General features: G+C 56.6%; 9 protein-coding genes and 1 pseudogene across 9 annotated transcripts, besides 1 other annotated feature; 4 read left to right on the top strand and 6 right to left on the bottom strand.

Annotated features, from left to right (window-relative positions):
- Positions 1-477: 477 nt before the first annotated feature.
- On the bottom strand, positions 478-1,770 carry LMXM_32_1820 (conserved hypothetical protein; the record flags this gene model as incomplete). The annotated part of the gene is made up of 1 exon (XM_003878386.1): positions 478-1,770. One exon carries the CDS (start codon positions 1,768-1,770, stop codon positions 478-480), a length of 1,293 nt encoding a protein of 430 aa, XP_003878435.1.
- A 321-nt stretch (positions 1,771-2,091) lies between these two features.
- LMXM_32_1810 (conserved hypothetical protein) lies at positions 2,092-3,258 on the bottom strand (the record flags this gene model as incomplete). Its single annotated transcript, XM_003878385.1, has 1 exon — positions 2,092-3,258. The coding sequence occupies one exon, from the start codon at positions 3,256-3,258 to the stop codon at positions 2,092-2,094; it is 1,167 nt and encodes a 388-aa protein (XP_003878434.1).
- Positions 3,259-3,568: 310 nt separating this feature from the next.
- LMXM_32_1800 (conserved hypothetical protein) lies at positions 3,569-4,216 on the bottom strand (the record flags this gene model as incomplete). The annotated part of the gene is made up of 1 exon (XM_003878384.1): positions 3,569-4,216. The coding sequence occupies one exon, from the start codon at positions 4,214-4,216 to the stop codon at positions 3,569-3,571; it is 648 nt and encodes a 215-aa protein (XP_003878433.1).
- A 1,142-nt stretch (positions 4,217-5,358) lies between these two features.
- On the top strand, positions 5,359-6,120 carry LMXM_32_1790 (conserved hypothetical protein; the record flags this gene model as incomplete). The annotated part of the gene is made up of 1 exon (XM_003878383.1): positions 5,359-6,120. The coding sequence occupies one exon, from the start codon at positions 5,359-5,361 to the stop codon at positions 6,118-6,120; it is 762 nt and encodes a 253-aa protein (XP_003878432.1).
- Positions 6,121-6,700: 580 nt separating this feature from the next.
- LMXM_32_1780 (conserved hypothetical protein) lies at positions 6,701-11,584 on the top strand (the record flags this gene model as incomplete). The annotated part of the gene is made up of 1 exon (XM_003878382.1): positions 6,701-11,584. One exon carries the CDS (start codon positions 6,701-6,703, stop codon positions 11,582-11,584), a length of 4,884 nt encoding a protein of 1,627 aa, XP_003878431.1.
- A 917-nt stretch (positions 11,585-12,501) lies between these two features.
- Positions 12,502-13,426, top strand: LMXM_32_1770 (annotated as a pseudogene).
- Positions 12,502-13,426: a sequence feature.
- A 1,270-nt stretch (positions 13,427-14,696) lies between these two features.
- Positions 14,697-15,512, top strand: LMXM_32_1760 (hypothetical protein, unknown function; the record flags this gene model as incomplete). Its single annotated transcript, XM_003878381.1, has 1 exon — positions 14,697-15,512. The coding sequence occupies one exon, from the start codon at positions 14,697-14,699 to the stop codon at positions 15,510-15,512; it is 816 nt and encodes a 271-aa protein (XP_003878430.1).
- A 429-nt stretch (positions 15,513-15,941) lies between these two features.
- LMXM_32_1750 (macrophage migration inhibitory factor-like protein) lies at positions 15,942-16,283 on the bottom strand (the record flags this gene model as incomplete). Its single annotated transcript, XM_003878380.1, has 1 exon — positions 15,942-16,283. The coding sequence occupies one exon, from the start codon at positions 16,281-16,283 to the stop codon at positions 15,942-15,944; it is 342 nt and encodes a 113-aa protein (XP_003878429.1).
- A 410-nt stretch (positions 16,284-16,693) lies between these two features.
- Positions 16,694-17,035, bottom strand: LMXM_32_1740 (macrophage migration inhibitory factor-like protein; the record flags this gene model as incomplete). Its single annotated transcript, XM_003878379.1, has 1 exon — positions 16,694-17,035. The coding sequence occupies one exon, from the start codon at positions 17,033-17,035 to the stop codon at positions 16,694-16,696; it is 342 nt and encodes a 113-aa protein (XP_003878428.1).
- A 605-nt stretch (positions 17,036-17,640) lies between these two features.
- Positions 17,641-20,322, bottom strand: LMXM_32_1730 (conserved hypothetical protein; the record flags this gene model as incomplete). Its single annotated transcript, XM_003878378.1, has 1 exon — positions 17,641-20,322. The coding sequence occupies one exon, from the start codon at positions 20,320-20,322 to the stop codon at positions 17,641-17,643; it is 2,682 nt and encodes an 893-aa protein (XP_003878427.1).
- Positions 20,323-21,295: the final 973 nt, after the last annotated feature.

Here is a 21,295-nt window from a genome sequence, read left to right as displayed (position 1 = left end):
CCACCGAAGTCTCTACACCACAGCGCCAATGCACACCGCGGTCAAGGCGTGCTTCAGCTCCGGATTGGGACATACAAAGCCTACGTGAATTGGCGACCTTCACGTAGAAGGGGGAAAAAGGGGAGGAGAGAAAAAAGTCGCGTCTCTCCGCACGCGCAGATATTCCTATGAGCTGGAGTGCCGCTAATAGCAAGGATTGAGAGAGGCAAACAAGGCAGAGAATGAGCAGGACGTGGGATTGGGAGAGAGGAATCGCATCATTAGAATGAAGAGCAATCAGCTTGCATGACGCAAGAGAGGTAGCGACGTTGAGCATCAGTCATTTGTGTATGGACGACAAAAGTTGGCAGTTGCTCCCTAGTCCCTTTCTGCGGCTGGTGCCACCCTGCTTTGATAGCATTCCTGAAGAGACCCGTGTGTGTGTGCGTTCTCACAATGTCGCATATCAGGAAAAGGATAAGAAATGATGAGCGTTGGCTATCTGTACGATCTGGGTCCCATGCTTGATAGCGTCGACTCCATGCGCTGCATCATGGCATACCACTCCATCCATTCATCCGCCCGCTCCATTGCATCCGGCTCCGCGAGTTCAAAGAGTCGCTCCGAGTAGTCTTCGAAGCCCATTGGTTCGTAGTTGTGCGCTGACAAGCTTCGCCCACATGGAAGGCGAAAGGAGTGGGCCTTGGCCTCACTTCTCAACACGTCGAGGGAGCGATTAGGCACCTTTGTGTAGCGGATAGTGTATCCTATGCGGCACCACAGCACCTCAGCTGCACAAACAACCACCTGACAAACACATCTCTCTCCGGTTTCAGGGTCACACGCACTCAAGCAAGGGTGGCCGTAGTCACACAGAAGATGCTCGTTGTTGTTTCGCAGCCGACGAATGTTCATATCCTCTGGCGTACTCAAGAGGGCCTTGATCAGCTGACGAGCATGGCCTGCGATGGTAACTCGAAGAGCCTCGTCCGATATGCTGCTGGCTAGAAAAAAGGGGATTGCATCAATGTCGCTGATAGCCGCGGCGGCAGTTTTGAGGAGACTCCGCTCTGCGTCCCTGCGCTGCAGTTCAGCCTCCCACTTTAACTCTGCCCGCACCTCCATGATCTTAGTGACACGCACTTTGTCGGCTCGTTTTTCCTCAAGCACAGCTACTCGGCTGACTTTTTCCTCGGCCACAATGAGTGCACGGTTTTGCGATTCAAACGCGACTGCATCTGTCAACCCCTGTGCTACGCGTGACTGCCACGCCTCCGCCTTTGCTCGATGTAGTATGTAGTGGTTGTGCACATTATCCGCCGCCTGCAAAGACGCTGACTCCTCCAAGAGCACATTAGGATCGAAGTTTGCGTCGAGCAAACCGTCCAATACGTTGCGCCCCTTGGCATCCTCCGGCAGAGAAACGTCCTTCTCCGTCAGAGTATCGAAATACTCAGGTACCAAAAGCTGAAGGGCTTCGCAGAACACAAGGAACAGGGCTTCGATCTTTGCACACATCGCCTCGTTGTAGATTTGCCTATTGGGATCCGTCTCCCGTGCCTTCAGCACAATTTTCCGCAGCCTTGGAATACCGTCGGCGACAGCCTCACGAATTCGGGTTGAGAGGAGGTGCAAATGCTCCGCATCACAAGCAAATAGACGGGAGTCAACACCCCCGGCTGCGCTCCCATTGCAATCGTAATGGCCGTCATCTGTGCAGCAGGCCTTCAAAGTGGACACATCTTGGGCGAGAGCGTCGGCCAGCGTCGTCAACTTCTTGAATTCAGTCATGCGACAAGTTCTTGAGGAGGAGTTGGCGAGCACCTAGAAAAGTGACTTCATGAGTGGAGTCTAAGGCACAACGAAGAGCGCAAGCTTTGTAAAGCATAGACAGCGGTGCTGTAGCGAGGCAAGCCCTTGTTTTCTTGTGCGTGCAGGGGACAACTTTTGCTCTACACATGCTGGTTGCAGCGCAACTTGCTCATGATGCATTCAGTCAAAGAAGTAGCACTATTGGTGGTGAAAGGTCCTCAAAAACGCAGGACTGTTTGTTTTTTGTGTGTCAGATGCCTATTATTGTAAACTGCGACTGAAGCAGTTGCACATCACCAGTCACAATTCGCTGTCCTGCAACTTCAAGCACGCGCACAGTTCGCTGACAAAGTACTCCTTGTCCACAATGGCCCTGAATGCATTTACGGGAACGCAGTACTTCCTCTCTACCTCCACACCAACAATACTTTTTGCGCCGTCTGCCTCGCGAATATCCACAATAGAGTGCTCATCCCCAATGAAAATGTTGTCGTCGAAGAAGACAAAGTAGTAGCTGGGGTCATTCTGCGAAATCGGGAACACCTTTCCCCCAGTGCGGTGTTCCGCTGCCTGTGCCCAACTGGGGTAGTAATCCACAAGCCCACCTATGTTCTTAGAGCGGGCAAAGTATTCCACCAAATGATCCTTGAGATCCGAAAAGGATGTCTTGTGAGCCGACGTGCACCCAGGCACTTGCTGCAGGTGCTCCAGCACCTTGACAGGATCTTTCTCCTCAAAGTCCGACTTGAGGTGTGACGAGAGGGATACGTGAGGTCCGTAGCAAATGTATACGTCATCACCCTGCCGGAAAAAACTCCCTGAGAGTGGTTCAATATAACTCTCTTTTAGCTCCTGCAAAACTGGGCCAGACGGCTTGCACGCATGCGTCCCAAGGACGAACGATCTCCACTCTTGCAGAACAGTGTTCAAATCACTACCAAAGGTTCTGAAAATGAGTGTGAACCGCAAATTAAGCTCTGACAGTGTGTTGATCATGTGGAAAAACGCAGGGATAATGTGCTGCCCGTCACTGTGCTTCAAGTGCTGACGCTGTAGATTGACTAGCGGTGCATATGACTCGCCAACTTCCCCAGGAAAAGTGAACTTCCTCGTAGCCTGTCGCCGGAGGTTTGATACGGACTTCCATATGGCATCGCGCTCTGCCTTTGGCAGCTCCTGCATCCCCGGAGGAGCGCAATGTAGCCTGTCAATGTATGCTTCATACGACATGATGGGGCCACTGTGGGCATCTGGTAGGACGACCGGCGCATCAGCAGCGCAGTAAAGAGGCCGCCACTGGTTGTCAGTTGGGTCGACAAGCCCAAACGTATTCGCAGCAACATTACTATTCAGAACATCATCCGTGGTGCGGCCACCCGCCTGGTCGACCTGGATAATGGTCTTGTTAATGTCCATGTGGATCACAAGGTGCTTTTTCGAGCACCGTTGGAGAAGCTGACGCGACATCCTGGCAGTTCTCTCGAGTTCATACGACGCCCAGGAAATAAATAAGAAAAAGCAGCTTTGGACTGCGAGAAAGCCGTAAGAAGCCAAGTATACACAATGAGAGAGAAGGACGTGCGGCAAGCAATCAACGTATGTGACGAAAAACGCCAGCGCCGCTAGCGCACGAAAACACCACCTTTGAGGAAGCGAAACCGAAATCGGTCTGCGTATTCCATTGGAGTGGAGCGATTCTAAGATGTTTCAAAACTGTGGGAGAGGAGTCCGGTCATTTGCTACTTTTTTTTTGTTGTTGTCTGAGGCAATAACCAAACTATGTCGCCTGGCGTACCGGTGCAGCAAATGCCCGCTCGAGCAGACGCTGGATTCGAAGAGGGCTCTGCCCGGTGATGCGAGGAAACACCTCTAAAAAATACCATAAGATGTGCCCGAGAACATTGCCCAGGACCTCGTTCGTCATTCCAGACACCATTGTGTTCATGATCAGAAGCACAAACGGGAGAAGGCGCATTGGAACCGGAACCACGAAAAAGATGGCAACTTCCATGTCGTTGAAGAGACGACTCATAATGTATGTCAGGCATGTGCCTAGCATGTAGCTTAGGTATGGCACATTCACAATCGACGAAAACCGTAGGCCCAGAAGCGAGCAGCCGATGATCAAGAGTAGGAAGATATAGTCAAGCGGTCGCCTGTGGTAGTACTGCGCTTCAAGGTAAGAGCTCACCAGGTAGATCCACTGAATTTCCATGATGCAGTGAGCGCTGATTGGACCAAAGTAGAGGAAGTTGGTGACCAGACGCCAGTACTGATGCTCTTTGAACACCAAAGACGGACTGAGCAGCAAGTAGAGAGGATGAATCACCTCCAATGACGACATAACGCCTAACATCCCCATCAGCCCGCAGACCACGAGTGTGATGGGTGTCTCCCGCAGGGCATTCTCAATAACGTTGTTCATTCGGAGATGATCCACGCCGTGTCTGTGTGTATAAGGATGTCACCTTCACAGCTTTCTAAGCGTCTTCGATGCCTCCACTGAGAGTGTGGCGTGCCTCCAGAACCTGCAACGAAAAGGGTAAAAAGGGAAAGCAGAAAGAGGAAGGTGGATATTCGAGGACAGATGATCGCCAAGAGTCCCGTATGCCATAGGCTGTCTCTAAGCGATAGATGGGATACCTGCACCGAGCCACTCCTACCCACCTGAAGAGCGGTGCTTCGTTGCAGGCTGTAAACGTTTCCTTTGACTTGTAGTTCGACGACCTACTCATGCACAAGATCAGCGCTGCCATCGCTGCCTGTCTGCATCGAGCCCAGACGCAGTCTCGCGCTTTTCCCCCGCATGAGATGCTGTGAGAGGCAAAGGGTGAAAACGATACCCTCTCGCAGTACCCCGAAGACCACCTCAGGAACCCCTACCCACTGCAGGTCCCTCAACCCCCCCCCCTCCTCCCACCAAGGCTCACCGCGACTCCACACTTTCCCAGGCGACTGGGAGCAGTGCGTGTGTTCCATTCGTGCAAAGCTTGAAAAAGACATGAGAAGGGGTTTTCCATTGGAGTGATCACTGCAAGTGCTGCTGTAGCGAAGTACCGCCCGTGACCTTTCAGCGCACCATGAGCGAGACCTTGAGGAAGGGTCAACCCATTTTTGAGCTGATGAAAACGGATGCAAGGTTACCTTGAGAGCTCATGATGCTGCTCAGCAGCTGTAGTGAGTGTACCAAAATAGCAAGCGAGCGCCCAAACAGATGGCGTGTGTTGCTATCGACCGGGCTGCAAACTATGTTGTTGCAGAAAAAAAAGACTCGCGTGCGCCCATACACACACAAAAAAATTGAGTGTTACGCTGACAGTGGCTTCATACTGCTGCTTCAGAACCTGAGAATGGGCCTCCCCACACCTCACTCAACAATCTCTTGCTCCTTTTCGCTCTGTTTCTGCGTTGTTAGTAGGCAGAGCCATGTACTCCACATTGGTGCTGTTTGGCTGTGCCGCCGCTGGCACGTTGGTGGTCTTGAAGATCGCTGTTACCCCCCGTGCCTTTCGAATTATAGCCACCGGTGTAGTTGCCGGTGCTGTCGGCGGAGGAACGCTGACGTACATGAACTACCTGCGCCACCACTCGATCACCGCCAATTACCGACCACTGGGACTTACATCGCCGCCACCCAACTTTGCCGTTATGCAGCCTCTTCTCTACAAGCACCTTTCCGAAGAGTACGAAAGCCGCGGAGAGTTGGAGATTGGAGAGGAATCTATCACGGTGCAGCCGAATGTGTTTGCACAGATCGGCATCATCGACGTGAACGGCGTCCGGCAAATGTGGACGAAGGCAATTATCCCCGCTCTCCTTGATGGGCGGAAAAGAGAACTCCTCGAAAGTGAGGGTGAATCTCAAGCTGATCTGGAAGCCAGGATTGTGTTTTGTGATATTGGCAGTGGAGTTGGTAACGTTTGCTTGCAGGTACTTTCTGAGACGAAGTGTCCGAAGAGCGTTGGTGTAGAGATCATTCCGTCGCGAATCCGGGCAGCCGAGGAGGCATCGAAGCGAGCAAAGCTGCTTTACTCAGATGTCTTCTCTAAAAAGGAAGCTGTGTGGGTGCAGGGGGACCTGGTGAAGTGTGCAGCAAGGCTCAATGAGGAGGGAGTGACCGTTCTCTTTACACACTCATGGATGTTTGACTACGATCTCATGACGAAATTGACAAACGTCATCGCTCAAGTCCCTAGTATTCAGTGTGTCGTGACCTCTCGTAAGCTCGACGAAAAGGTGCTTGCTTCAACCAGGCTGCGGCAACGGACCTTGATGCACTTCAACGCAGATTGGAACGACGAGGCACCCTTCTACGTCTATGGTAAGTAATCGTCCAGCGCTTAACTAGTATGCTCTACACCTTTGCCTGACACTTTCAACGCCAAAGTAACAGTTTGAACTATCCACATTTGGCCACATCCATGAAAAGCTACGTGGCATCTGAACTATTTGCGCTGCATACCGTGAGGCCTCTTTTTTTCCTTCCTTCGGAAGTTCTGCTATGCACGGAATATGTGTCTGCTGACAAGCGCCATACTTTGTCAAAGTACATTTGCTACGCCTAGCAAATATCAAAAAAGGTGGTTACTGCTGCAGACCGCACAATTTTCGATGACGACCCTCTCCGTAGCGGCAAGCCACTAAGAAACTGCAGACGTCAACCAAAGCGCTTTCAGAGGTATGTTAGCAGCTGTATCACTCTTACTTCTGCCCCGGCCTCACTTTCCGGGATGCTGCACTACCTCGATCCGTCCTATTGCCTCTGTCTCCACTTGTACATCTCCGTCATGCCAACGTTCCTTTTATCAAAAGCTAGTACGGGTGCCTCCCCGAATTGGTATTACGCAGGGCGCCGCTCCTCAAAAAACATCACAAAGACCTTTTATTTCAAAGCTGTAACTCTACCACTATGAGCCTCACATCGGATATGGAAGAAATCTCGATAGAGCTGGGCAGCGACCACGACTCTCTGTATGACGACTCTATATTCGAAGAGGCCGACGACGATGACGACGACTTTGTCTTTTCGAGCAAGTCTGTTCCGCTCGTCAAGGAATTGATGAAGCGTCTTCTCAAAGTGTACGGCAGTTTGAAAGAGAAGAGCACAGCTGTGGAGAACGAGATTGCAGGTGCAATTAGCTCTACCAATGAAGAGGAGGCCGCCCCCACACCAGCTCTCAGTAGCAGCGCCATCGCCGAGCGCGAAAACACGCTGCGGAGTCTACTTAAGCTGCAAGAGTTATATGGCTTCTTGTGGGCAAGGCTACTGTGTGTACTGGATGAGGAAAATGAGCGCTGCTCAGACTCCTACATGACAACGCTGAACATGCAGGACCGGGTGCCCTTCGAGTCACTTGCTCATGCAATCCACCACAATACTGTTTTCTGTGATCACATGGGCGAAGTCCTTGGCCTCAACTACGAGCAGCAGCTCAACAGGGAGGAAACGAGGAACGCTGTAGGTCGCGATCTACTTCTTGAATTTTACACCCGAATGGAGCGCACACAGTGCACTGCCTCGCACTGCGCGCTATTGGTCGTAGAGGGCTCGCGCGAGAGCTTCCTTGATCCGATCTCTATGTACGACTTGTGTAAGGCACTCGCTACGGAAAAGAACCCTCGCAAGAGGCTTGTTCCGCTATCGCTCATGTTCAGCATGCTCGATCAAGACGAGCAAACTGTATCGGAAGCGCTAGCACAGAATATGCCGAAAGTGCTGCTGCAGCGCTTTCGCCACTGGGTTCACCAGCTATATGGGTACTTCCCGCTTCACAGGGAAACCACGTTAACTTCGCGCTCCCAGAGAAGGTCCCCGCAGCGGTACCGGTCGGCCGCCGTGGCCAGCGACATGGACTCACACCCCACCTCGCCCCAGTCCTCGCCAAGCCGATCCCCTCTTTTGACGCAGCAGCGAGTGCAAGAAGTGGCAATGGGTGAAGCGAGCGAAGCCTCGCCGGTGGTTAAAACTGCCCCAGACTCGCCGTTGCCGCGCTCTGCTGAACCAACTTTCACAGCCGAGGCCTCGCCTCCCGAACCTACAGGGAATGGTGTGCGGAAGCGGCAACGGCTGGACCGGAGTGTGACGCCGCAGGGCACTAAGAATGCGCGCCACGAAGGTCCCGCGGAGGTAGAGCTATACTTCGATGGATGGATTCCGAAAGCCGGAGACCGAGTTGGACGTGGCCCAGGCTGGAAAAGCGGCCAGCAAGGAAAAGGGTGCGACTACGGTGTTGTGGAGGGGTGCACAGAGGACGAGGTGCTTGTGCGCTGGATTCCGAGCCTGGATCAGTCAGCGGCAGGGGACCAAGACCGTCTTTTTCTGTACCAGTTTGGCCCGCCGCACTACGAGGTAGTTTCATGGGAAACGTACCTGCGTGTGAAAACGCTGAATGTGACGCGGGCGGACATCCGGATGCTGGAACTGCTTCAGATCGGTATCGTGGCCGGTATTCTGTGTCAGCAGAGTGATGCCATTCTTCCTACTTTGCAGTTTCAGACGATTGAGTCTGCGCTCAAGGTGCTGGACTCCATCGACATCCGTGCCCGATTTCTTGAGAACGAGCAAGCGCGCGAAGCTGCAGAGCGCTCAGTGCGCCAAACACTCGCCGAATACAACGCAAACGAATCCACGCAAGAAATGGTGAGCAGTCTCCTGCAGTGGGATGTGAACCTCATTTCGACGAAACGCTGCTACCGCCTGGAGCGTGAGATGCTGGCCCGCATTGGGTGGGTGCTCAGTGCGATCCTATCCCACAAGAAGCTGGCGTTTCTCTTCCTAGATGCGGACGGTGTGAGCCGTATTCTGCGTCTGGTACAGGGCAAGTTGGAGGTGTACACGACGTACGGTTGTGCCATCGTCCTTTCCCATCTGGCCAAAACTGCGGTGTTTGAGGAGCTGCTACGACGCCAAAGGAGCTATTTCGAGCCGATCATGCAGTTCATCATCGACCAGTGGAAGCACACAACAAACAGTGATGTGCAGAGCAGTGTGGGTGCGTTTCTTTTCCACTCGCTGAGCTTTCCTATCGTGATAGACTACTTTGAAGCCGAAAACGGGCCAATGGAATCGATCGAGGCGTTGGAACGGTGTCTCAAGATTTCGGAAGAGCAGTTCGACGTGATGCACGGTGACTTGCTCCTCGCACTGCTGCGATGCCTCAACATCTACCTCGTGACGCACTTGATGCTCTCCACCAAGGTCATCTTCCGGAAGCACCGGGTACTGTCGGCGCTGGTGACACAGTCGTCACGCATCACGTCCCTTCCACGGGATCCACCAACAGTGGACGCAATCCTTGGCTTCCTAGCCGCGCCGTCGCCTGGGCTTCCTGGAGTGTCGGCCGAAAACGTGCAGAGTCTGCTGACAGCGGAGCGGCTTGGCGCTATCCAGCAGCTCGTAGACAAAGGCATGCACACGCTCCTTCTGCGCTGTGCCAATTTCTTCTTTGTTCAAAGTCGGTGGGACCTCCTCATCGCGTCGCTGCAGGCGCTGTGCGCACTGACTGTTATCCCGTATGTGCGGCCGCTGATAGCCGAAGTGCGCTCGCATGAGTCTGGAATAGCGCAGCTTCTGGCCATTGTCAACGATCTTGCCGTGTCGTACCAGAACCGCAACACCTCCCGTGAGGGGCACCTTCTCCCGTGCGTGGTGGCGGCGCTTCAGATCCTCATCCACATTACAAACCCACCAGCGGACGTGGCGGATGAAAGCGCTGTTGCGAACTTCAACAACGCCTGCGGCGCCTTTCGTGCTAGTGACGGCGTGCGAGCGCTCTTGGAGGTGCTCAAAATTCGAAAGGATGCTTCCATGTCGGCAAAGCTCAACTACTTCCCCGTGGTGGCGCGGGCGGTGCAGTTGATGGCGGTGCTCCGGCGATACAGCGACACGGCGGCTCTTTTCGAAGCGCTCAACATACGAACACTGGCGCAGGACCTGTCCGCCCAGTACAGCGATGTTCAACGTGAGTTCATCTCCGTTGTCGGGGCCCGAAAGCTGCCAACAGAGCTTGGCCCGGCTGGGCACTTCATGGACAACCTCAAGTCATTCATGCCCAGCGCCTTTGGCGGCGTGAGCCAGGCCGATGTCGTGAAGGTTCACGCCGTCGATCCTCTGGAGATGGAGCAGCGGCAAGCCATTATCGGCCGCGCGGTGGTGGACTACTCTAAAGAGTCACTGCTCCAGCTCATCGCAGAGCACCTGGACAGCGAAGGTCTCGCCGCGGCAGCGGCGACGCTGCGGAGCGAGAGTGGCATCAAATCATCCCCCGCCACAGGTGCGCCATACAACGACGGTGCCACCGCCACCTCGATGTCGATCAGCGATGCGGCCGCCAAGGGGCCGACACCTTCGCTCGACGGAGTCATACGGTCGTACCTGCGCCAACAACAGGAGCGCTGTCCAAACCCCATTGAAACCCTTCCGCAGTTTGACCTGACGAAGAAGCACGTATACCTGCCGCTGCCCATGCCTCTGGATGACACGCGGAACGAGTTCAACCGCCTGCTGCGGCGCCGCTGCGGTGGCAAGTTTACGCTGCGCACCCAAACAAATGCCAACTGGCTCACATACCGCTACCCGGCGTTTATGTTCGATATCACGGGGAGTGGAGAGGAGCTGCAAGGGGAGAGCGTGGCGTTCTGCGATGGTGGTGACTCCATCGTGATTGGAACCTCTGAGGGCTCCGTGGCTCTCTTCGACACCTTCCCTGAGGAGACGCAGGACGAGAAGCTGCTCGAGCAGCACCTGGTCTTCGAGAACGAGGCCATCTCAGCTGTTGTCGTGTCCGACGACGGCAGCCTCATCGCAGCCATCAATGACTCTCACAAGGCTCACGTGATGCGCCGCAGCCTCCTGCCAGTGGCGCAGCAGGAGCTGACGGAGTGCCGCACGCTGCGCTTTTCGCGCGACAATCGACTCGCCGTCGTCACAAGTGAGGAGGAGCATGCCTGTCGTGTACACGACCTTGTCACCGGAGTCGAGTTGCGCACCCTCTCAGACCCAATTTGGACAGGTGAGAACATGGCAAACGTGGCCCTGTTCGACTATACCTCGCAGCTGGTGTTGAACGACGCCATCCTGTGGGACCTGCGGACGCCCGAGAAGCCGATCTTCCGTTTCGACCGCATCACCGAGTCATTCGCGAGCGTCTTCCACCCCAAATTGCCTCTAGTCATCATCGACGAAAAAGTGTGGGACATGCGAACATGGCGCATGATGCAGACAGTCCCGTCGTTTCAGAAGACGACGAGCTTCCATTGCTCGAAGGCGGGCCGAGTGTTGTACAGTTTCCGCGAGGCCTCTCGTATCTCCGGCACGCACCTCCCCATCGTCTCGGCAGTGGACAGCTACACCCTCGACAGCGTCTTCTCCGAGGAGGTGCGGCCCTCCTTCAAGTCCTTCGCGGTTGACCCCTCCGACCGCTACTGCGCCGCTATTCTCGACCAAGACATTGATTCCGTTATCCGGCTCTTCAGTCTCTCCGCCGGCCCATACCCGGATCACGGCGCCTTTGCCTCACCCGCCGTGCAGGAAGAGCAAGACAGCGCGATGGGCGCCGATGAAGAGGAGGAGATGGAGCAGTGGTCGATAGAGGATGACGACTACGACACGGACGACTCGACGGACAGCAACGATGACGAGTTCGAGGAAGATGAAGATGACGACAGCTACGACGACGAGGATGTGGACGAGGAGTCCGAGGAATGGGAAGAGGAAGAGGAGAGCAGCCCCGGGACGGGATCGGGTTCTGACGAGCAGGAAGGCACCCAGGCGTCATCTCGGCACGCCAGCTAGAGCACATGACGTAATGCGATTACGTCGCCCTGCACCTCCTTCCCTCTTGCCCCCACCCACTAGCCCCCGGGCTCAGCAGCTGTGCGGTGTTGGTATCCGGCTTTGTTAATTTTATATCCCTGATTTGTATGGACTGTCTTGTGCGCGTGCGTGCGTGCGTGCATGTGCGAGGGTGGGTGGTGCTGAACGAAACGACGGTGTCTCGGACATGTTCGACTAAGGTAACTCATATGAGCATCAGCCTCTCTTTTCATATATTTTTTTTCCTCTCTCCACCGCAGCTCTACTTCTCTTGCGTCTTCATTTCTTTCGCCGTCCGTGTCCACGACAAAGATGCCCGTGCGTGCATGGTGTACCTGCGTGCGGTCTGCTTCCCTTCCCAGAAGGTCAAGTTCATGCGAGGGGGAAAGCAGTTTTGGACTGGGAAGTAAACCAAGACTCGCGGGGATGGGGAGCCGGTGATGAGCGAAGGATATGTTTTCGCCCCCCCCCCACCCTACCCCTTCCTCAAAGAAAACAGAACCGCAATGACAGGTGTCGGCGCACTTGTCGCGTCAGAGAGGCGCTTCTTTCCACCTACGCATGGGATGGGAGCACACTGCTCGTCATTGCAAAAACGATTTTGTTGCGCTACTGCCTTACGGTGCCTCCTACTATCGCCTTGATCAGCTGTGGCGGAACGGGCACTTGGTAGCTACTCTCCTTGTTGCTTTTCCCGATTCGCTCTTGTTGGGTTGCATTACACCACATCAGTGCGCGCACGGGGCCCCCTTCGTCCATCTCGCCTAACCCGTCTCCTCTCCCTTTTCCCTTCTCTCGCTTTGCTGGTCTCTGTGTGTATCACGCTCCCAAATCCCCATACGCCTATGCGTGGGCTATCCCTTCCCATTTCACGCTGTCTTTCCGTTGGTGCGTAGCCGCCGGCATTCCACACCCACGCACACAAAACGTGTGCGTGTGTATGTGTGTGTGTGTGTGCCTCAGCGCATCAGTCTTCGTACTCTACCCACTCTCCGCTCCCCGTCCCCTCCTCCAACTCGCCTTCTCTTTCGTCTTCCCGCTTTCATTCGGAAGATGTTCCTCAAGCTGCAAGTTGTCGAGAAGGGCACAAGGACTTCCAGAAGGCTACCAAAATCGCGTCTTTCCCGATTCCTGACCACATGGGGAGCGGTCGCATCCTCGCCCGCAGGACGCTGTGCCTTACAACCTTGGTCTTGAGTCGCTTGGTGAGGTCGTCCTGCTTCAGCGATGGCAGGCAGAGCGTCGCCGTTGGCGATGCAGTGGTGGTGCACTGTCCCAGTGGCTACAGCGGGCCAACGGCTGCCGTGTCTATCCGCGAGCTGTGCCGATCGAAGCCGCTGGACATTGGCCTTGTCACTGCTGCCAGTGGCGGCACCAGAAGCATCGAGGTGCAGCTTCTGAAGAAGTGCGGCTGCAAATACGTCGCAGGCACGTGCAGCACGCCAGAGAAGGCCGAATTCCTGCGCAGCAACTGGAGCGATCAAGTCATCTATAAGAAGCCTGGGGAGGAGTTGGCGGCAGGCATGTGCTGATTGGCCCCCAACGGCTTTGATATCGTGTACGATAAGAGTGGGCAGCACCCTGCAGCGGATGGCTGTCGAGCACCTTACGTTGCACGGCCGCCTGGTTTTCATCGGACGCATCAGTGATGACAAGAACGGCTCATCGTGGCATCACTATGCCGACAAAGTGGAAGAAAACAGAACCGACTGCGTGCTTCTGCAGAACTTCCTCCATCGCCGCAGCGCATCTGTGTTTTGGTTTCTTGCTGCCACATTTCCTCCGCTCTTCGGGCGTGCCATGCAAACATCCAGATGCTAGATGCTGGAAAGCTGTGCCAGCGTTGCGGCTGGCGCAAGTGGCTGACCCCGTGGACTACGTGCACCCCGGCAAGAATGCGGTCTGCCTGGTGTGCGATTAGGCGTGTGCGGGCTTATCGACCCCAACGGGGCTCTTCTCCCTCAAGACACGCAAAAAAGCACACGCAAGCGCTTCACATCACTCCCGCCACACATACACGCACAGAGATGTCCATGTGTTACCCTTTCAACCTCTTTGCTGTCTGTCTCCTCCCAGTACGCACGAGGCTCCTTGTTGCACTTTTATTTTTCTCACCCTCTCCTGTCCTTTTGCGACTCTCGCAGCTCTCACACTTGTTCGCGCAATCCTCCTCGGCAGCTCGTCTGTCCCTCATCCGTTGTTTGGTTGCACTTTTGGCGATGGGGGGCGCATGGCCTTCCTGTCTCTTGTCGCCATCTACCTTGCAGGCTGACTTCTTGTTCTGTGTCGGTTGTGCCCGCCTCTTTCTCGTGAGTGCATATCCCTTGACCATCGAGCGTTTCACTTTTCGCCACGTGCGTGTCTGAGTCCCGTACTCGCCGTTTGAGCCCTCCTGGGATGGGCCCCCCTTCCCTGCGCCCTCTCTCTATGCAGCCCCAGCTCCGCTGGATAACAACAACCAAGTAGAGGAGCAAAACGACTTCTGCTCCATCTGAACGTCACAACTGCTTCATGGGAGTCGGCACCTCTGCCCAGCATCAGCCTCTCCTCCCCCCGCCTTCATCGTATGACCCGGGGGAGGGGGAGGGGGCGGTCGCCGTGAGCCACGACCGATACACGCGATGTGACACGCACATCGCCCACGGAAAGTATGCGGCTCCTTCTCCCACTTTACCTCTCTTGTGAAACGCACACCACCTCTGTCATCGTCTACCACCCACCCACCCACACCCGCCAGTCACTCCCTTTTCTTCGATACCTTCCTGTATCTTCGGCCGAACGTAAGGGAGCCCTTGTGGGCTTTCCAAGTATGATACGAAGAAAACCAACTTCACGGCAGCATAAGGAGGTACGCGTGCGCGCGAAGAAGAGCCAGCCAGACCCGCATAAGTCCACGGCTGCACACTCAAGCTCTGCAGCGAAGAGCGTCGGAAAGGCAGCAGTGACTGAGAAACGCCCCTGTGGCACGGCGCCAGTAAGTGAAGCAGCTGATACCAGGGATGCCGTGAGCGCTGTGTGGAGTGTGAGCGCTGCAAAGCACGGCTGGGAACCACAGCACACAAAGGTGCATTCTCGAAGAGGCACGCCTGACATGCCGTTTGATCGCTACGACTTGGCGGGCACTGCGAATATCAACGAGCTCGTCCTCCGACACGGCACCATGAAGACGTCTGATCTCAAAACTACTCGGCACCCAGCTCTGTACCAGCGAGTGAGGAGGCCGCACGATCGCTCCTCTTCGCCCTTCATGCTGGATCGCTACCTTTCCAACCTCGTGCGCGCGCTTGTCCACCCCTTGCACAACTATCTCCAGTGTCATCACAGCCTGCACAATGCAGACGAAGTGCAGGTGATGCTCATACCGAAGGATGGGCCGATAGCTCTTGCCGACAAGGCAGCCGTGCCGTCCCGCTCCTCATCGTCCCATGGAGGCAGCGGCGCTCTACGGCGCTGCTACGTTGCCACGAACAACGAAACGCTCACGCCAGAGAGTCTCCAGGCAGCCGTCGCTGACTGGGGTGTCGCAGGGGTGTTTCAGATTGGTGAGTTCGTGCTGGTGACTGGGGAGAAGGGCTGCCACGCGGAGAAGAAGCTGCTCGAGCACTTAGAAACCAAAGTACTCTCCCACGCCGCCCCTCCGGTTCTTCCCACGGCAGACCAGAAAGCGCTTATTGTCGGCGAGCGACTCCCATGCGTGGCGTGCCGGCTCTTCGCGATCGCATTTGAATCTGTTGCAGTGCTGCTCCCGTCCCACGGGCACCTTTACCTCTCCACTATCGCCGCCGGCGTCGAGACACACGCGGCAGCCAAGAGTGGAAAGACAAAGGACATTAACGCCATGTTAGCCAGCCCGGCGGTGGCGGCGGCGCTGCTCCTGGCACCAAAAAACCGAAGGGCGCTTCGGTAGGGGGGCGGCCGGCCGGCGCTTCCCCCGCGGTCGAAAAAACGCTGGGCCGGCCCCTGTGCCCCACGCCCTGGCGGCGCGCCACCCCGGCCCCCCTAGACAGCCCGCCAGACACCCCCGGGAAGCAGGGACGGCCCCCTCTCCAACTGCACCCAGCCCAGGGGAAAACAAAGCCCCCACGGCCCCCAGGCGCGAAGCAAACGGAGGATAGGAGAAAGTGGAAAAAGGAACGGGGCACCGAAAACGCACCTGCCCAATACGCGGTGAGCTACCCCTGCGCGACCACCCCTTTCCTTCGTTTTGGCGCCTCGGATAAGAGGCGCAAAGGAGCTGTTTTTTTTTTGTTTGCTAAACTCTGGGTTGGAAAAGAAATACGTAGGGAAGCCTGGCGTCGCCCCTTCCCGGGCAGCCGGCCCACGGCACGGGGCCCGCTCAAAAGTTAGTGCCGTTCCAGCCGCAGTGCTTCGTGCTGTAGTAGAACACGTAGATACGCTCAGCCGGGATGCCGCACTCCTTCGTGATGGCCGCGGCGATCCTCGGCGTCATCATCTTGGGCTTCGAGGGCGGGTATTCGCCCCAGGACTCGACGCGTACGTAAGCAGCAGGGGCCGTGGAGCCTTGGAAAGTTATCGGGGTGGCATCACTGAACGCAGTCATCACGAAGTCCTCGGGTTTGCCGAGTTCCTCGCGGCAGATCATGCGGTACGCTGTCGAAAGGTTGGCGCGCTTCTGGTCGTCCAGCGAGACCGAGACAATCGTCTGCACAAACGGCATTTTCTCAGAAAGGTGAAAGACGTGCTGGTGTGTGTGTGTGTAACTGTGGTTATGAAGCTGCTGCTTTCGTACCGAGCGGAAGGAGGAGGGGCGTAGGCGCAGAGGAAGGTTCGGGCACGCTGGCGCCGCAGCAGGGGAGCGTCATATGTTAGGCAGATTCTCTCTCTGTTTGGCATACGTCACTCTCTCAGGTAAGAAGTGGCGTGGAGATGACAGAAGCGTGGAGGGAAAGATGCACCTCACAAGAAAAAACGAGGCTTGTGTGACCCTGGCACGACTCAGGGAAATGCCGCATCATAGCGCATGTGGATGGCAACCGCGTCACCGTGTGTACTTGAATCTCGTTGTTTGCTTGCACTAGAAGACTTGCAGTGTAGCATCCCAACATGGGTAGAAGTAGCCGTGATGGCTTAGAAGTTTGTGCCATTCCAGCCGCAGTGCAGAGGCGAGAAGTAGAGCACAAATATACGGTCAGCCAAGATGCCGCACTCTTTCGTGATAGCCGCTGTAACGATGGACGTCACTTTCTCCGGCTCCGAAGGGCCGTACCCGCCCAGCGCCTCTACTCTAACGTACGCGACTGGATCGGTCGAACCGAAGAAATGCATAGGTGTGTTGTCGTGAAACGTCATCATCACGAGATCCTCTGGTTTGCCGAGTACATCACGGGTGACCGCCCGGTACACCTGCGCAAGGTTTTCGCGCTTGTGGTAGTCAAGCGGAGTCGAGACAAACGTTTGAATGACCGGCATTTTCGCTAAGGGGGAGGGGGGCGAGTGCAAATCGAAAATAAAAATGTTAGCAGGTGCGTGTGTGTGTGTGTCTACGGCTGCCCTAGTTTCGGCCATGCACGTTCTCTATCATGTGCGTTTATTTCGCTGCGTATGGGGGTCTTGTCTATGCGTGTCGGGGTCGGCAGGATGCGATCCTGTGTGTGTGTGTGGGGGGGGGGGGGGTACGCGCTCAAATGCGTCAGATCAACACGTTTTGTGCGGGCAGGCAGCGAAGGGGGGGGAGGCAGAGCAGTGTTCAGTACGGCGGTGCAGTCGCAGGCACAGCTCGCACGCCACACCCTTTTTCAATGGATGGTGAAGAGCGCAGCGAGACAGGGTGAGAGGGAAGGGAAAGCGTCGGCAAGGCGAAGTGTGCCCCCCCCCTCCTCGCGCAGACCGCCTCAGGCGTGCACCTGTGGCATGTGAAGTGCGACAGCCATGCCCCAAGAGTGCAGCAGTCCTCGAAAGGCAGACCTGCACTGGCTCTAGCGCGGCGCTACGGCGAAAGCCGAACCGCCAAGTACGCGTATAGGTGTGTCTGTGTGTGCGTGTCCTGTGAATCAGCCTACATAGCTCCACCCTCCTTAGGTGAGACGAAGACGAGCTTCCGAGGGCCTGGCATCCCCGCTCGTCACCTGAAGGCGCCTCGTACTTTCATCGATTAACTCGCGCGGCAAGCCAGAGCGGCGCACCCACGCCGATATCTTCTCACGCCGGTGTTGCGACTGGATCTTCGCACTTGCTTGTAGGAGAAGAGGTCGCGCCACTTCAGGCGTGCTCATCAGTCTGTGGATTGAGGGTGTGCTGAAGAGCACTGCCATGCTGGCCTCGTCGAATCGTCGCGCCAACGCCGCGGCGTGGGCGGCAAGCTTTCCCAGCAGCACGGCATCGTTGTGGCCCAGCGCCTGCAGTGCATGAATCGCCTGCGCAGTGTCCAACGGTGTCAGGAAGCGGCAGACCTCCATCAGACGTCCACCAATGCGGCGCAGAACCGCCGGTGTGCGGAGAGAGAGCTTATCCATGCCGGTGAGGATCTGCACTAGCGGCGCAGCCTCCATCAAAAGCCACTGCTCATCACTGATGCTTGACATGAAGCACTTCACGGATGCAAAGTACTCGAATCGGATCGCAGCGAGGCTATGCAAGATCGACGCAATCGTCTGCGCGGACAGACGGTTCACGACACCGCTGTCAACAATCGTGTCCAGGCACTTCTTCAGCAGCTTATCCTGCTTGAGCACCTTTTCCTCGCACACGCCAAAAAAGTACTTGTGGTCATCGGGGCGCGCGAACGGTAGCAGCTCCATGTACTTCTCCGCCAGCCGAACAAGCGCATCCACGTCGTCCGAGCGGGTGCGCACCATCTCCTCCACAATGTCCCAGCTCTCCTGCTGTTGCTCCGTCAGGGAGGTGAGAGCATTCGAGGGGTCGTGCAGGTTCATCCACTGGGTCGGCGGCATGGCGGACTCCCCCCTCACACCGCGCTGCGCCACGTCCAGCAAGAACTCGCGCACCTCAGGGTACTCCCTCAGCAAGTCCTCGCCAAGAGCGGCGCACACCGCCGTGGCAGTGTCGGCGCTTTCCTTCTCAGCCGGTGCAGCTGTGCGCTTGGCTGCGATGTACGCCGCCACATCGGCGAAAAAGGCTGTGTCGCGACAGCCGAGGCGATGCAAGTTTTCTGTCGTAGCCAGCACACAGCTTAGTGGCGCGCCTTGAGAGAGGTGCTTGCGCGACAACTCCACGCAGAACTGCAGAAAGGCACCGAGACGTTCGCGCTCCAGCTCATCGTCAACGTCGGCATCGCTCGCGGCGCCCTCTACGGTGGTGCGGGGCTCGTCTGCGCCGCTGGTACCCTGCGCTGCCGCACCAGCCGTCGCAACGCCGAGGCAGCGCAGCGCCACGCTCAACTGCACAGGCGGCACATCCGCAGCCGTTTTCGCAAACTGGTCGCGCAAGTAGCGGGAAGTGCCCACGTCCTGCAGGCCGTGGTCGCCCATAAGAAGAAGAAATCGAAATGTTTGAAGGGTCGCAAAGGACTGGCACTGGTTCGCCGCCTCGCGCAGCATTCCCAGGCCCACCCGCTTGCACTCATCTGTTGGTGCCTCTAACAGCCGCACCATAAGCCCCACCGGCGAGCTCTCCGCAGATAGAAGCGCCTCCTGCAGCGGCTCCACACTGGCGGCGCACGCGTCCGCAGCAGCGAGAAACTCGGGCGGCCACTGCAGATCCGGGTAGGTGCGAAGCATCACGCTCAGCTCCAAGACATGCGATACAAAGTACTGAATTGCATCAGCGTCGTGGCACCCGCTCAGCCCGGCCTGTGCCGCAGGGACCTGCTGCAGCAGCTCGCGGGCCTGCAAGGACAAGAATTCCACAAACTCCATCAGCTCCTGCCGAAGCGCAGTGCGCACTGGAAACGGCAAGTGCACCACAGCGCTGCACAAGTTTTCTAGCGACCTCACGTCCAGTTCTTCGCCAGTGATACGCTCCATCAGCCACACCACCGCCTCCCCGCTGATAAGTGCAGGCTTGTGCCGTGCCACGAAACACATCAGCTGCACAGCCGTGAAAGTATCGCCCATCTCCGCGCACCGGCCGGCTTCCTCCTGAAACGCAATCACGGCATTTGTGTTGGTGCAAAGGTTGCGATTCAATTGACCGCAGATGTGCCCAACCGCGCCAGGGGTAAGAGACCCTGCGAGGACCGCAGCTCGATCCCCAGCAGCGTCCAGCAGCCTCGTCGGGTGCGCTACTAGCTCAGGTAGGGACGTCACGATCGACACAAGCGCCGGTAGGTCATCGGCGCTGGCACACGGAATACCCGCACCGGCATAGCGAGCGGCACACTCCACAAAGGCCGCGTCGTATGCGCTGAACCGGCGAATGTGATTTATTATCACCCGCAGGTCGGACGGGGTCCACACACCGGTCTCCAAGGCGCGGGTGGTGGTGCTGACGACTCGTGACCACAGCACCGTCGCCACTGCAGACTTGGATGTTGGGATAACGCGCGAAACAGCAGCAAAACGCCGTCCATCGTCGGCCACCTCTGGGCTCACATCGGTGCTGTCCAATGCTGCCTGTAAAGTCTCAGGGCTATGCCGCGCAAACTTTTTCAGTGGCACAAGGCACTCTCGTGTCTCGCGGGCGTCCAGGTAGAGTGTAAGGTTCAGCAGCGCTGCCGAAGTCAGAGCGACATCTTCCGCTGCCGTGAAGATCGGCTTGCGGCAGCGAGAGATGAGCGCAGTCAGCCTCGGGGTTCCCATATCGTACCGGCGCTACTGTCTGACAGACTCTGTGAAGCAACTGTACAAAACTGTAGCTCTTTCGGAGACTCGGCGACGGTGGGGTGTGAAGCGCGATCGAGAAGGGAGACGAGAGACGAGAGGGAGACGTGGATGACAGCGGAAAGGAGAAGCGCAGCAACGTGTCAAGGCAACCAGCGGCACACACAAGCGCGCACGCACACGCGTTCGTCATGTGGAGTATCGCTTTCCGTTGAGACCAATGAAAAACAATCGAGGACGCAGCAGCAGACGTGGACGGCGGAGGCGGCGGCGGCGCTGTGCCATCTGTTGCGGTGCTGCTCGAAAGTAAGAACAGACATCGCCTCCCCGCCACTTCACCTTCGCCGCTCTTCTACAACGGTGCGCGGAGAGCATTCTGATCAGGAGATGAGCCGACCATGCTGTTCCCCATCATCAGAGGCACAAGTGTGTCGTCTCAGCGACGGGGTGGAGAGAGGGTGCATACCCAGGTGCATCGGGCTCACAAATAAAAGGGTCGGAGGAACAGTAATCAGTAGAACATATTGCGTACCAACACGTCACAGAGAAATGGCGGATGCGCAGAGGCCTCCACCCAATGCGCACAGCGGTAAAAGAGGAGAGGACAGACACATGGCGATCCCCTCCGTCACAGTACGGCGTACTCGCACGCACACACGGACTCTTGCGCCACCCCCCGCCCGCCAGCTCCCGAGGAAAAATATACATGAATTCAAGCTGTTCAACACAGGTAGCGCAGAGCAGCCAACCGCAGCGTCCTGTCAGTGTAACGCAATCCGCTACAACGCACATGCCAAGCAGAGAAAGAAAGAACAACAAAAGGGCTGATGCGCCAGATGGGCGCACACGCGTACGTGTAGCCGAGGGCGAAAAGGAGAGGCGCCACACCACACTCACCACAAGAGCACAGAGAGAGGGGAAGCGAAGGGCGAGGAGAGCAGAGGAGCAGCAA

The sequence above is a fragment of the Leishmania mexicana genome, chromosome 32 (genome assembly GCF_000234665.1).
Source record: "Leishmania mexicana MHOM/GT/2001/U1103 complete genome, chromosome 32".
In the NCBI taxonomy this organism is placed as follows: Eukaryota; Euglenozoa; class Kinetoplastea; order Trypanosomatida; family Trypanosomatidae; genus Leishmania; species Leishmania mexicana.
Note: the sequence above shows the minus strand (reverse complement) of the source record. Positions and strands in the feature narration are given on the sequence as shown.